The sequence below is a fragment of the Bombyx mandarina genome, chromosome 07, assembly GCF_030267445.1.
Source record: "Bombyx mandarina strain Sakado chromosome 07, ASM3026744v2".
NCBI classification, from domain to species: Eukaryota; Metazoa; Arthropoda; class Insecta; order Lepidoptera; family Bombycidae; genus Bombyx; species Bombyx mandarina.
The window spans coordinates 10,346,100-10,360,343 of record NC_143214.1 but is presented as its reverse complement, the minus strand read 5'-3'; the positions used below and the strand labels follow the sequence as shown (position 1 = coordinate 10,360,343).

At 36.5% G+C, this 14,244-nt stretch overlaps 2 protein-coding genes across 3 annotated transcripts in view; both read left to right on the top strand.

Annotated features, from left to right (window-relative positions):
- Fbxl7 (F-box and leucine-rich repeat protein 7) overlaps positions 1-2,305 on the top strand; it is a 308,189-nt gene extending 305,884 nt beyond the window's left edge. Inside the window, exon 9 of the transcript XR_016323339.1 lies at positions 1,535-2,305. The gene's annotated coding sequence lies outside the window, so the exon portion shown is untranslated. The remainder of the gene's footprint in view (positions 1-1,534) is intronic.
- The window catches only part of Gcy (receptor type guanylyl cyclase), a 162,830-nt gene that overhangs the window by 81,927 nt on the left and 66,659 nt on the right, over positions 1-14,244 (top strand). For both annotated transcript variants that reach the window (XM_028169377.2, XM_028169376.2), the window contains exons 2-4: positions 2,797-3,721; positions 3,821-4,014; positions 11,185-11,404. In XM_028169377.2, coding sequence (XP_028025178.2) covers positions 2,851-3,721; positions 3,821-4,014; positions 11,185-11,404 — 1,285 coding nt within the window. In that variant the 5' untranslated portion in view covers positions 2,797-2,850. The remainder of the gene's footprint in view (positions 1-2,796; positions 3,722-3,820; positions 4,015-11,184; positions 11,405-14,244) is intronic.

Below are 14,244 nucleotides of genomic sequence, written 5' to 3'. Positions count from 1 at the left end.
CTTCGCTTCGGAAACATTAAAACACACATGAAACAAAAAAATAAAATTAAAAAAAAATTAAAAAAAATTTAAAAAAAGTAGCCTATGTTCATCAGGGACAATGTCGGCTTCTAATGGAAAAAGAATTTTTCAAATCGGTCCAGTAGTTTCGGAGCCTATTCGAAACAAACAAACAAACAAATCTTTCCTCTTTATAATATTAGTATAGATAATATTAAATTACTTAAAATTATACTAATTTAAATATTATCAAAAAGTACCATTTAAATATCATCGTCATCTATACTTCTATATCTATATTAGTATAGATATTTAATATAGATATTTAAATGATTCTATGTTCATACATGATTTCTGAAATTAGTGATTTTAATTTAATTTCATATCAGTCTCTGGGATTCCATAGTGCAAAGAATCTTCTTTAGGACCAGACAATGTGAATCGTCTCCGAAGTAAAAGCCGCGCACGTGAATCTTTATGGAAATGCGAAGCGAATCCGCATCGCATGTTTACAGTACAAAAAAAGTATTTACCATTCGACATTTCCATACAGACCGAACGTCAGACGCTGCTTCTATTTTTAAAACCATTAATGTATTCAACACAATATACGCGCGTCCGCATACATTATGGTCGACGTTACAGCGAAATAAATAATATGTAGGTACCTAGTTTAAAAACGAAATGAACGCGCGCGCACTGTATCCGTTTTGCATCAATTATGGCGAGATAGTTCCAGAAATAGATTATGCAATTAAAGTTATTTTCATACGCGTGATGAGCTTATAAATATGTGTACATACTGTTTTATTTGGAAGTTGACGAACAAAACTCATTGTGGATTAAAGGATAAGGCACTCATTGTACTTAGTAATTTTTTTATTGCCTTGTAGGCAGATGAGCATACGGCTCACCTGATGGTGAGTGGTTATCGTCGCCCATGGGCTTCAGCAATATTAGGGGCAGAGTCAACTTAGTAACAAGGTTTTTTTTCCCCTACCTATTCTAGTAACCTCGAGGGGTTATTCTAAATTCGCCGAGCTAGTAGGTGAGCTCACGGGGCTCAAACCTGATGACGTTACTAACACAAACCCTAGCAAGAGACGTGCTTCGCAGAATCTACCACCGGATCGGAAACGCGACCCACTCAGAAGATCCGGCGAGAAACTCAGCGGGCTGTGTCTGTGGGTTAATTTACTCGCCGAGCCCTTCGTCACAAGCGACGGGTTCGACAAGAACGGTAACCGATGCTTGAGGCACCTAAAAGCACCGTTAGTGGATCGGGAGTTCCAAAATGACGTGCAACAAGCAATGCAAAATATTCCGGTATTAAAATCTCGCTTATCAGCATTATTCTTAGAGAAATGCGTATTAAGCGTGTTCACAAACGACGCGATGGAGGAATAATATCATCTATCTATATATATAAAAATGAATTGCTGTTCGTTAGTCTCGCTAAAACTCGAGAACGGCTGGACCGATTTGACTAATTTCGGTCTTGATTATTTGTGGAAGTCCAGAGAAGGTTTAAAAGGTAGATAAATATGAAAATGCTTGGAATTAAATAAAAATAACAATTTTGTTTTTCCTATGATGTGTCCCTCGTCAGACGGATTCCTTTTGTTTGTTTTAAGTTTATAATATACAAAAGTTTAGGTCTTTTATTTATCGATTGAGGCACTACGAAGTCTGCCGGGTCAGCTAGTACTGTATGAAAATCAAATTTGCAAAAGTTAATAAAAAAATATCCTTGAAAATAAAAATTTATTTTGACATTTAATGTTCCTTGAGGCGTCAGATTATCGCGATCGTTTGCAGACTTGTGATAACTACTGATGAATTTATACGTATCATGTACACTTAAATTATTTACTAATCAAATAACCTACATGCTTTAGGCCAATATTATGTTAACATTTACATGCGTAGCCAATTTTAATAAAGTACATTTTAGTAATGGGTTCCAGTTTGGAGGGTAGGGCAGCTTTTGTAACTATACTGAGACCTTAGAACTTATATCCCAAGGTGCGTGGCGCATTTACATTGTAGATGTATATGGGCTCCAGTAACCATTTAATACCAGGGGGGCTATGAGCTCGTCCACCCATCAAAGCAATAAAAAAAAAAGTGAGCCGTCACGGGACGCCTGGCAGATGTGAAACATCGACATTATTTTGTAAAAGTAATATGCAGAAAAGAACAGATTGTGATAGGAACTAAATATGTCATAATGATAAAATAAAATATGACGAAAAAATTCTTTGTTTTCAAGTAAAACACAGGTTATGTGTACTGTAGTAAACAACACTATATACACTACGGAGTATACACTATAAGTATCCGAGCTCAGGGTAGCGAGAGAGATGGCTTAACGCCGGATTGAGTGGGAGAGAAACGCACAGTCGATTGCGCATGGCGACGCATCGCCACGGCATGCGTCGCCACGCCAGAAATCGGTTTTACGTGCGGCTATAGATGTTTCACATCAAAAAAATCATTTACATCTAACAAGTTAATATTTATTATTGTTCAATTTAAATTCGATATTTACATATTCACCATTTATAAAATGTTCAAATTCTACAAACGTCCTAAATACGATAACGACGAATTTTAAATGCGATATTATATTTTCGTCGCATTTAGATATTTCGCTTCGCGTATCGCTAATGGACCACAAGTCTGTTATGAATTAAATACGTATTTAAGCAAATACTTTAATTTTATAGCAACGTTCATCGCTTAAAACGTAAAGCTACGTAATAACTTTGGTCTAACCAAGAATCGCTTCCACAGATGTCGGGCGTAACACGTAAAATTGCTTTAATAAAATGACATTCATCAGATAAAATGTTAGTGGAGATCGTGCAAGCGATTCTCCCCCTTATCGTTAAGAGACTAAAGTGCAAAAAACGTTCATACGGATATCGAGCGGATTACAGGAAGAGACGAAGCGAATACGCTACCGATACTCATGTTGTTTGTGACCATGTTCAAACACAGAAGATTAAAACGAGATCTGTAATTAATCATGAAACACCAATATTATTCACATTCCTTGTTCTTTACGTGTGTATTTTAAATGTCATTATTAAATGTGACGTTAGTGTTAATGATGTAAATAATAAAGACGGTTTTATTAAACATGGATACGATACGCACGTGAATTTGAGGAACAAGTCTAAATGGTTAGGGCATAGGCACGAAGAGAGAGTGTACGGCAAGAATATGCGCAAAGGACATGTGTCGATGAAAAGACACACCGGTGAAAAGAAAGACGATAATTTCAGTCCAGACGAACAAGACTTCGATAAGTTCAACGATTTTTATAAGAGCAACGAAGATTTGACCAACGTTACTGAGTACCCGGATATATTTGAGATGTCGCGATACGTTTACGATGATACCCGCGCCATCGGCCACCCCCATGACTTGGCCAAAAATCCGTATTATGTGAAGAATATTAATTTTAATTTACGCCCAGAGAGGCACCAGTTCCACCGGAAGATCGTGAAACTGGGTGTTCTGTTGCCCGCCGACCCAAATCAAGTGTTTTCGTTGGTCAAGGTTCTGCCAATATTGGAAATGGCCATACCGGCTGTTACAAAGCAAGACGGACCTCTTCCTGGTTGGAAAATACTGGTGGACTACAGAGATACCCTGTGTTCTTCTGTGGAAGGACCACTGGCGGCCTTCGAGTTTTACGTTAATGGATCAGCTGGTGAGTGTATTTTTTTTAAATAAATAATTTAATAATGTTACAGAATTATAAATGGGACTTTTACAAAAACTAGTATTACGAAGCTGATTAAAATTTCAGATGCTTTCATTGGTCCCGGTTGCGAGTACGTCATTGCTCCGGTGGCAAGGTATGCTGGACCTTGGGGTATACCCGTGTTGACAGCGGGTGCTCAGGCTGAAGCGTTTTTCTACAAGCACCCAAGTTATGCAACTCTGACCAGAATGATGGGTAGCTACACTCAAGCAGGCGTCGCTATTCGCAATATCTTCGAGGTAATTTTCCACAGTTTTGCAAATGTGTGTTTTTGTGGCTCTTTAAAGATGCTGGTAGTTACGTGTGAAGTTACGTGTATTTATTTTTAGTTCAGCCAAATATACGCGTCCGCTTTTGTGTTTGAATGTTTTGTTTCGCCTTTCATATGTTTAGCTTTTGTAATATAATTTTACCGGAAAATTTATGTTAACATCTTCTTCAGTGTGGTTTGGTTTTCAAAATCACATGATCTCTGTTATGAGTCAAAAATATTTAAACATGAAAATACAATTTACATAAGTCTATTAAATTAATGTTCAATCTAGAAAAAAACGACTTAACTAATACGAAATCAGAACTTTCGTTGTACAATCAAATTTAAGATCACGTAAATTTCAATACAATTTGATGATAATCGCTCTATGTGCACTGAATTTTAAATCGGCTACCGAAGATTAGGAGCCTGATTAGTATTCTAAAGCCATTTTAGTTCAGAATTAACTACACAACATTAAAATTGAATTATTTGTCGATACAAGCAGATTAGTCATCGTGACTATTTAAACTTTTGTTTTTTTTTAAATAAAACTTATCACAAACGAGAAATCTAACTTTTCAACTTAGATTTTTTTACAGACAAACTTCTGATCTAGTGTTAAATGGTTACAAGATAAGCTTTCCTGAATATTTCATTCCTAGATACAAGTTCATAATACCTCAAGTTTGATTGCTTCCAAGGAATTATCAATTGAAAACATTTCAACCAAGCAAGATTCCATTAAAATAGAAATGCTGCCTGGAAACATAAGTACAAGTAGTTACTGTTTTACTTTGAACAAGATCATGGCACAGCTCTATCAGATATCACAATAGAGGGATCGAAACATGCCCTATCACCAAAAAAACATTAGTGTTGCGTATCGAAATTACGAATACATGTGTTTTTATAACGGTATGTTACCATTTTTTTTTTGTAAGCATTTGTTTTCCTGTTTGCCAATTCGAACTAATACGAAAACTAATTTTGACTGACTCTGCGGTGCATTAATTAGCGCCCCTGACTGTTATGTCGAGGGTCGTGGGTTCAATTCTCACATCGGGAAAGCATTCGTGTGATGAATAGGTTTGTTTGCTCTTTGCCTGGATGTTTATTTCCTATATTACATTATATATATTTAAATGTATATGTATTTTTTTATTGCTTAGATGCTTTTAAATGGTTAGTTAGTTACCGAAGCCCATATATATCTCAACGTAAATGCCCCCACCCACCTTGAGATATGAGTTCTAAGGTATAGTTACAACGGCTGCCCTTCAAACCGAAACGCATTACTGCATCACTGCTGAAATAGGCAGGGTAGTGGTACCTTTTTTTATTGCCCTTGTAGGCAGACGAGCTGCAAACGGCCCACTTGATGGTGAGTGGTTACCGTCACCCATGGACTTCAGCAATGCCAGCGGGAGAGCCAAGCCGTTGCCTACCTACCTACCCGTGCGGACTCACAAGAGGTCCTATCACCAGTGAAAATGCGACATGAAATTTGAATGTACGTCAGTGTCTGGTATCCATAACACAGGGAATCCAAATTTTTGGCCGAATAAAATAAATTTTAAAAAGGATCATTATTTTATATTGAATTCAGTTCGAAACGTATCACTGCGATTACCAAACCCAGTTTTGTGTCGGTATTCATTACTTTACTTTATTCAAAATTCAACAGGACGAGGTGTTCATTGTGTGTTATTTGCTATTAAATCGATTTGGCTGAAAGTTTCTGTCTGTTACGGTTTCATCCTAATATTATTTTGCTGTTTTTAATTTGTATAAATCGAACGTTGACCCGTGAGTCATTATAGTTAGCGCTGCATCTATAGAGTGCATTGCTCTTTATACTGTTATTTGTTTATTTTATTTATATATACTGGTGGTGGGACCACTTGTGAGTCCGCGCGGGTAGGTACCACCGCCCTGCCTATTTCTGCCGTGAAGCAGTAATGCGTTTCGGTTTGAAGGGTGGGGCAGCCGTTGTAACTATACTGAGACCTTAGAACTTGTATCTCAAGGTGGGTGGCGCGTCTACGATGTAGATGTCTATGGGCTCCAGGAACCACTTAACACCAGGTGGGCTGTGAGCTCGTTCACCAATCTAAGCAATAAAAAAAAATAAAAAAAATAAAAATTAATTTATTTATGTTATTTATTTATACATTTTTGTGCGCAAGAGTACAGTTGTGAATTTAATAAATTAATTTAATTTAACAAAATATTTATACACACATACAAATACGCACACAGCATACAGACATATAACGTCGGAAATTTTATAATAATATACACATGTTTTAATAAACTCAGGCATTTATATTTTCACATACACATTTATACCTAGCATAATACTATTTATTATAACGCACTTAACTGATATGAAAAATAAAATAATACCAGTAGATTATATTGCACAGAAAATACAAACATATGAGATTGCAAGTCCAGTTATTGGATCTTTCTGTCAGAAATAATGTTTTTTTTTATTGCCCTTGTAGGCAGACGAGCATACGGCCCACCTGATGGTGAATAGTTATCGTCGCCCATAGACTTCAGCAATGCCAAAATGTTACGAAGAAGTTGCCTATTCCCATTAATAATTTCAATTGATGACAGTGAGAGTAATTTTTTACATCAGATGGTGTACCTACTGAGGCAATGAATGAAAGTACAGGGCTCTTAGTAAAATAACCTGCTTATGTAAAGATACTGGGATACGGGCTATTGCAATTTTCGGTAAACGCATTTATGGCCGCCATCTCATCATATTAAATGTTTACTAGCACTCAAAACGAATTTACTTAGAACTTAAAGGCCCTTAAAGGAACTTAAAGGTAAAAAGGCTTACCCCTAGGGTAATCATTTGCAATAAAAGTGTATCGATCTCATATCGAATTTTAATAGATAGGGTATATGTTGGGTCGCCATTCCGATCCGGTGGTAGATTATGCGAAGCTCTGTTCTTGCTAGAGCTGGTGTTAGGCATTTCTCCCAGGATTAGCCAGCGAATACCAGCGAATAAGGAAAAAAAGTAACAATAGTCGCACGGATGGGTACAAGCATCTTGTTTTCTTGCTGTGAGACTAATCATGTGTTCTACTGATATTAATATACCATAAACTTATATGTATATCAACGTTAAGTGATTCTCTTTATATGGTGTCGGTGTCTTGACTATGACTATGACTTTAGCGGTAGGCAGCGGCTTGGCTCTGCCCCTGGCATTGCTGAAGTCCATGGGCGACGGTAACCACTCACCATCAGGTGAGCCGTATGCTCGTCTGCCCACAAGGGCAATAAAAAAAAAAGACTTTGGCGACTTTTGTATATGAAGTGAAACTAAGTGCCCGTCTGTCCAAAGTAAAAAAAAAAACCAACAAATACTATATTTTTGATCCAGCATTTCGCGATCCCTAAGTTAATTCAGACGATACACAGCCGTGATCAAAACGGAATCAGTAAGATATTCGGGGGTCAGTTTGTATTTAGGAATAATTTTAACTTTAAAATTTATTAATGGTAAGAACTAAAAAAATACATTATACAGTTTCACTAAATACCTTATTATATTTTTAGCAGTTCCTTTCAAACTCATCTGCATGTAAAAGCTCTTAATTCAAATTTAGTAAATTGTAAGCTTTTGTTAAGCTAAGTTAAGATTATTTCCTTAGTAACAAAACCTAAATTTAAACTGTTGACATATTGAATTGGATTGGAAGATTCTCTGAATCTCATCATTCGAGTCGTTTAGTATAAAGTCTTCGTCACAATCTCCCGATAGTAAAATCGAATGTACTCGTAGTTCTTAATACACTTCTCATTGGAACCTTAAGATCGGATACACTTTTTGAAAAAAAAAAAAAAAAAGTTTTTTAAATTAATCCCTCTCTAGTTTTTTTCTTTTTTGGTGTATCATTTCTTGATTATACCAAAGTTTATTTAAATAAATTTTCAACGTTTTTTTTATTTATTTTTTATTGCTTATATGGGTGGACGAGCTCACGGCCCACCTGCTGTTAAGTGGTTACTGGAGCCCATAGACATCTACAACGTAAACGCGCCACCCACCTTGAGATATAAGTTCTAAGGTCTCAATTATAGTTACAACGGCTGCCCCACCCTTCAAACGGAAACGCATTACTGCTACACGGCAGAAATAAGCAGGGTGGTGGTGCCTACCCGCGTGGACTCACAAGAGGTCCTACCACCAGTAAAGTAATCCAAAAACTGAGTGGGTATTTGAAATTATTAACCGAGTAATGTAATGTACAAACTTTATGACTAAGAAGATTAAGATTTGGCATCACTAAATCTTACAGAGTAGATAAAAAATTCCGTTTTTTTTTATTTTCATTTCAAGCTCATAATTACGTCTCTGGACAGACGATATCTCCGATAATAGATCTTTTTTCGTGATTTGACTTCTATAAGTCTGACTCGTGTACATTAACATTGGTACGTAACTCATTACACGAAGGATCAGTATCGCCATTAAAGTTAGGGGGATCGAAAGACGATTTGTCCTCAGTGATTGCGGGGCTTTTCTTTATTGCTAACAGAACGTTTTCATGAGAATCGATCTATCCAATAAACAGAAATTGGGAAAAGTAGAGTTTTTTGATGTTACGTATGCTTGCTTCCTTTTGAGGAATGACGACATCTAGTTTGACAAGATGAAATAGTTCGCTTTGATCAGAATCGAGATAGACATATTACCTTTAATGTTTGCACATTATTTATGTTGTGCAATATCAGTTAGGGACAGGAAAATGTGAGCGCTTTCGTTTATCTTGAGACATGAGTTTAGTTGTGACAGTCAGAAGTCAGCTGACCCATGTCACTAGGCTACCCGATAAACGCTGGGGTTTGTCAATTACCTTCACGGGTTTGGAACCCATACAAACATGTAATGCTTAGGTAAACTAGATAATGATCTTTTATAAAGTGTTTTTTTTATAGAAATTATATTTAAATACGAATTGCGTATTGATAAAATGATGAAATATGAATAATATTTTTCGATCTTACCGACAGAATAATATAAAAAAATATGAACTGGTTATTTAAAGAAAAAATCAAAATTATTGATAAAGTTGATTATTGTAAACATGAATAAAATAACATTTTCTAAAAATAAATCGTAGCTAGATCGATTTATCGCGTCCGAAATCCCCTGTATACTAAATTTTATGAAAATCGTTGGAGCCGTTTCCGAGATTTAGATTATATATATACAAGAATTGCTCGTTTAAAGATATAGGATTAATGAATTTAAATTTTTGTCTGCATTGCTTCTTAGTATTTTTAATTATACTAGTGGTCCCGTAGTAGTCGAAATTCGACTATAATTAATTGGAATTGTAAGTTTGTACACTATTACGATTGTATTTTATACTTTTATAATCACAAATTTCGCCAAGAATATACTATAAAAATATTAACAAAGGCAAACAATATTTAATCTACTCTCAATTTGACAAACGACGTCAAGAACAAAAGTTTGACAATAAATAGTATGCATGCGTGTGTGCGTCAAATACATGGTATGTAGTGTGTGTAATGTATTCTTTATTGATTTAATGTATCTTTTATGCATTATTTAAAAAAAATATTAGCATTGTGCACTTCTTCTCTATTATTCTCTATAAGTGTGGAAAATTTCATACTCCTCCGTCCGCGCAATTTTCGTAAAAAGGGATACAAAGTTTTTGCTTCACGTATTAATGTATAGATTATCATCTAATTGGCTTTGGGAATGGTCTCACGACGTTTGCTCTCTCTTTTCTCCTTCAATTCCGAAAATCGTGACTTCTATAGTTTATTTTGTATCAGCTATATTCCAGCGAGCGATCTTCGGCAGTTTTAGCTTTATTTTGTATTTTGTTTTACTGATCGTATGTTATTTTTGGTCTTAAGGTGTGATTTCGAACTTCACTAACGGTAGAACGCGAGTGAATTTTAGCTTACCGTCCGAGTTTGAAACCAAACCTTAAACTAATCCATGACCTTTTGTGTTTTTATGTACGATATCTGTGTATTCATGTAGATTTGAATGTTGAGTTGTGATGAAATCTTTTATAAAAATATATATTTTTTATTGCTATTTTTCATTCTCTTCGATTTTGGCACCTTTAGTTCTATAGTTTCATGCAAATGTTTAATTTAGTGCAGTAAATCACAAGTTTATTATTTTTTAATGGACTTCGAAAAATGAGGAGTTTTTATATTTGAGTTTCATTGACAAGTCAATTAAAATAACGGCTTATTGAACATACTATACAAAGAAAAATAATTACAAGGAATATTGCTAATCAGAATACTGTTTTTGACAGAAACGTGTTTTCTGTCCTAGTTCAATGGACTTTTGTAAGGCATACTCAGCTGTAAGCAGTGACTGTATCTTTGTCATTGCTGATGTCCATGAGCACCCGTTATCTTTCACTATCAGTTGCCGCGCACGCTTTTCTGTCTTTGAAAGCAAAAAAGGTCAAGTGTTAAGCTTGTTCGCTTTCCATAGCAACGCTATAAAGAGCAATAATAATGGCTGAGTAGTAGGGATTATTATAAAAATATGTAACCCGCAATATTATAATTTGCGTAATTACTGGTGGTAGGACCTCTTGTGAGTCCGCGCGGGTAGGAACCACCAACACCCTGCCTATTTCTGCGGTGAAGCAGTAATGCGTTTCGATTTGAAGTCTGCGGCAGCCGTTGCAACTGTACTGAGACCTTAAAACTTGTATCTCAAGGTGGGTGCCGCATTTACGCTGTAAATATCTATGGACTCCAGTAACCACTTAACATCAGGTGGGCTGTGAGCTCGTCCAATCATCATCATCATTATCCTGGGGTCGGCGCAACATGTTTTTTCCTTCCATACTCTTCTATCATATACCATTTCTTCGCTCACTCCTCTCTTACCCTTATCATCTTTCACGCAATCCATCCATTTCTTCTTAGATCTACCTCTTCCTCTATATCCTTCCATATTCATAGTTAACATTTTCTTACCGACCTCATTTTCATTTCGTCTCATCACATGTCCATACCATCCCAAACGCTCGTCCAACCATCTAAGCAATAAAAATACATCCTTCTAAATATATTACTCGGTTATTTTTCTGCATACCCCCGTTTGTTACAGGAGTTCAACTGGCGTCGCTTAGGGATGCTCTACCACAACAACGACCCCTCATCGGGGAAGGGAAACAGTCCGTGCTTCTTGACACTGAGCGCCGTATTCACGGTGTTGAACAAGAAAACGAGCGGATCCGACAACATTATAACGGCCCAGTTCGACGAGACGAACACGACAAATACGAAATTCAAGGAGCTCCTTCACAAACTGTCTCTGAGCACGAGAAGTAAGTAAACAATAAAACGCTTGAGAAATAAAAACGTTTGAAATATTCATTTTGTACCTCCGTAACCCGATTTTATTTGGTCGCGCGTTAATACTACCGGCACGTCACCCGTCCAGTGTTGATGATCCGGTAGAAACCTTCCGTGCTGGATCCTCGTGTCCCCCACGGAGCACGGTTCGAGCTTCGTGGAGATTCCCATTGACCGGACCTGTTCTCTCTAACTTCACGGCAGGCATGGTATTTTTGCTGGTATAGCCCGTGCAACGTACCTTGAGTAACAGGCGATGAAGTGATGATGCTGATAATGATGAACCTTCCTTGATATACTGGTGGTAAGAGCTCTTGTGAGTCCGCACGGGTAGACCACCACCTATTTCTGTTGTGAAGCAGTATCTCAAGATGGGTGGCGCATTTACGTTTTAGATGTCAATAGGCTCAAGTAACCACTTAACACCAGGTGGGCTGTGAGCTCGTTCACCCCATAAGCAATAAAAAAATAAAATAAAAACTCTGATTTCGACCTCAAACCTCACGGTCCCTGGTAGCATTCGCGTTGTGACGTATACGGGCTCTGGTGACTGACTACTTTACGTTAAGCGGGCCGTGAGGTCGTCCACCAATTAAGCACAATAAAAACATGTAACCTTTAACGAAAATAACAGACGATAAAAACTTGTAACGGCGTGCTATTTTTAGAATCGATGACCAAACATATTTTTTTCTGCGAAGTTTTTTTTTTATTGATTATTTAAAAAAAAATGTATTGAAAATATTTTAAATTGTTTGCCTAATTACGAAACCGCTGATGCTCTGTTATGGAAACTTTGAAATGAAATTTGAACAGTTTGTTTCATGGTAATTTCAAATTCAAATTTATTTGGAATTTCGAACCAGTGAAGTGATGTTTGTAACCAAATTTATTATTAGGTTATTTATTTGTTTTTGTCTTGTCTGATTTTGCACTGTCGTCCCCAACTGATTATAGCCATGGAGATGGGCAGTATTATAGAAGAGTTACTTAATAACCAATCTTTATATTCTATTCTATAAATGTATTTGTACGTCGTAGTATGATCGTAATATAACAGAATCGACTAAAAGTAAAATGTACCATTGAAATATAGCACAAAGCACCGTAATACAGCTCGAAGGAACAAAATGAATAAACGTTCGGCTTCCTACCTAACCATACCTAAATGTATGTATGTTCACGCTATCTGTTCTAATATTAATTGTTCTATGACAAGCGTGTGAAACTTTTTTTTTTTTTTATTGCTTAGGTGGACGAGCTCACAGACCACCTGGTGTTAAGTGGTTACTGGAGCCCATAGACATCCACAACGTAAATGCGCCACCCACCTTGAGATATAAGTTCTAAGGTCTCAAGTTTAGTTACAACGGCTGCCCCACCCTTCTAACCGAAACGCATTACTGCTTCACGGCAGAAATAGGCGGGGCGGTGGTACCTACCCGCGCGGACTCACAAGAGGTCCTACCACCAGTAATAACCAGTATTATATAAATCATGTAATTTCATATAATAATTACTTTGATCAATTATGTTAATGTTGGATGTGGTGTTTATCCGACGGCACGAATCAGCACCTCCGATTTTGTAATCAATAAATCCAAGCAAGGCATTTCTTACAACAAAGTCATGGTAAATATTATCATAATTATCAATCAGTTAGTCGTCGTGGCCTAAAGGATAAGACGTCCGGTGCATTCGTGTTGAGCGATGCACCGGTGTTTGAATCCCGCAGGCGGGTACCAATTTCTCTAATGAAATACGTACTCAACAATCGTTCACGATTGACTTCCATGGTGAAGGAATAACATCGTGTACAAAAAATCAAACTCGCAAAATTATAATTTGCGGCTAGTTCTGCCGTGAAGCAGTAATGCGTTTCGGTTTGATGGGTGGGGCAGTCGTTGTAACTATACTTGAGACTTTAGAAATTATATCTCAAGGTGGGTAGCGCATTTACATTCTAGATGTCTATGGGCTCCAGTGACCACTTAACACCAGGTGGGCTGTGAGCTCGTCCAACCATCTAAGTAATAAATAAAAAATCAATAACGGCCAACGGCCACGGGTTACATGAAAGAGTTAATAAGTTTTATTTGGTATACAAAATAGCAAATAAAACTTATTTCTTACATAAAATAATATTTTTCTTAAGATATGTAGCAGATATATCTGTGCTTTCTAAGATATTTCGTAATTACTTCTTTATCAAATATCTGTCAATAAAATATTTTCAAAATTTAGCACCACATTTTTTAACGATAAAAATATGTTTTTTATGACACACCACGTCAGACTACACACAATTTGCATACCATGTAGTGAGTACACTAAATTTGGACATTTTTTTTATATTATTTATCGAAACTCAACATCGTCTGCTTTTTAATTTATAATGTGCTTAAAAATCGTGAATTGGGAACGATAATTACTCACGACTACTTCACATCAATTGATTTTAAGTCGAATGAGACTTAATAGACCGAGACTTAAGGTCTACAATGCCATGTAGGCCTTGTTGCGCCCTTTTAACCAAAAAAACAAGTGAATTTGCACCTGTCGAACGTGTTTACGAAATATACAAAATGCAATTGCATTCTTTCGAAAATGATTTCTTTTTTACTCGCGAAACTATTTTTAGTTTTATATTTCTTTTGCTTTTGATTTATTGTGTACAAGCGTAAGGACGTGTGTTAACATATCTGATTTTTTATATATTTTATTATTGAGAGTTTACTGGTGGCTCTGAGGCCTTTCCAGTTTCACGAGGACAGGTGGGCGAGCAAGGGCTCAGCCAGAAGGGGCGGGATTT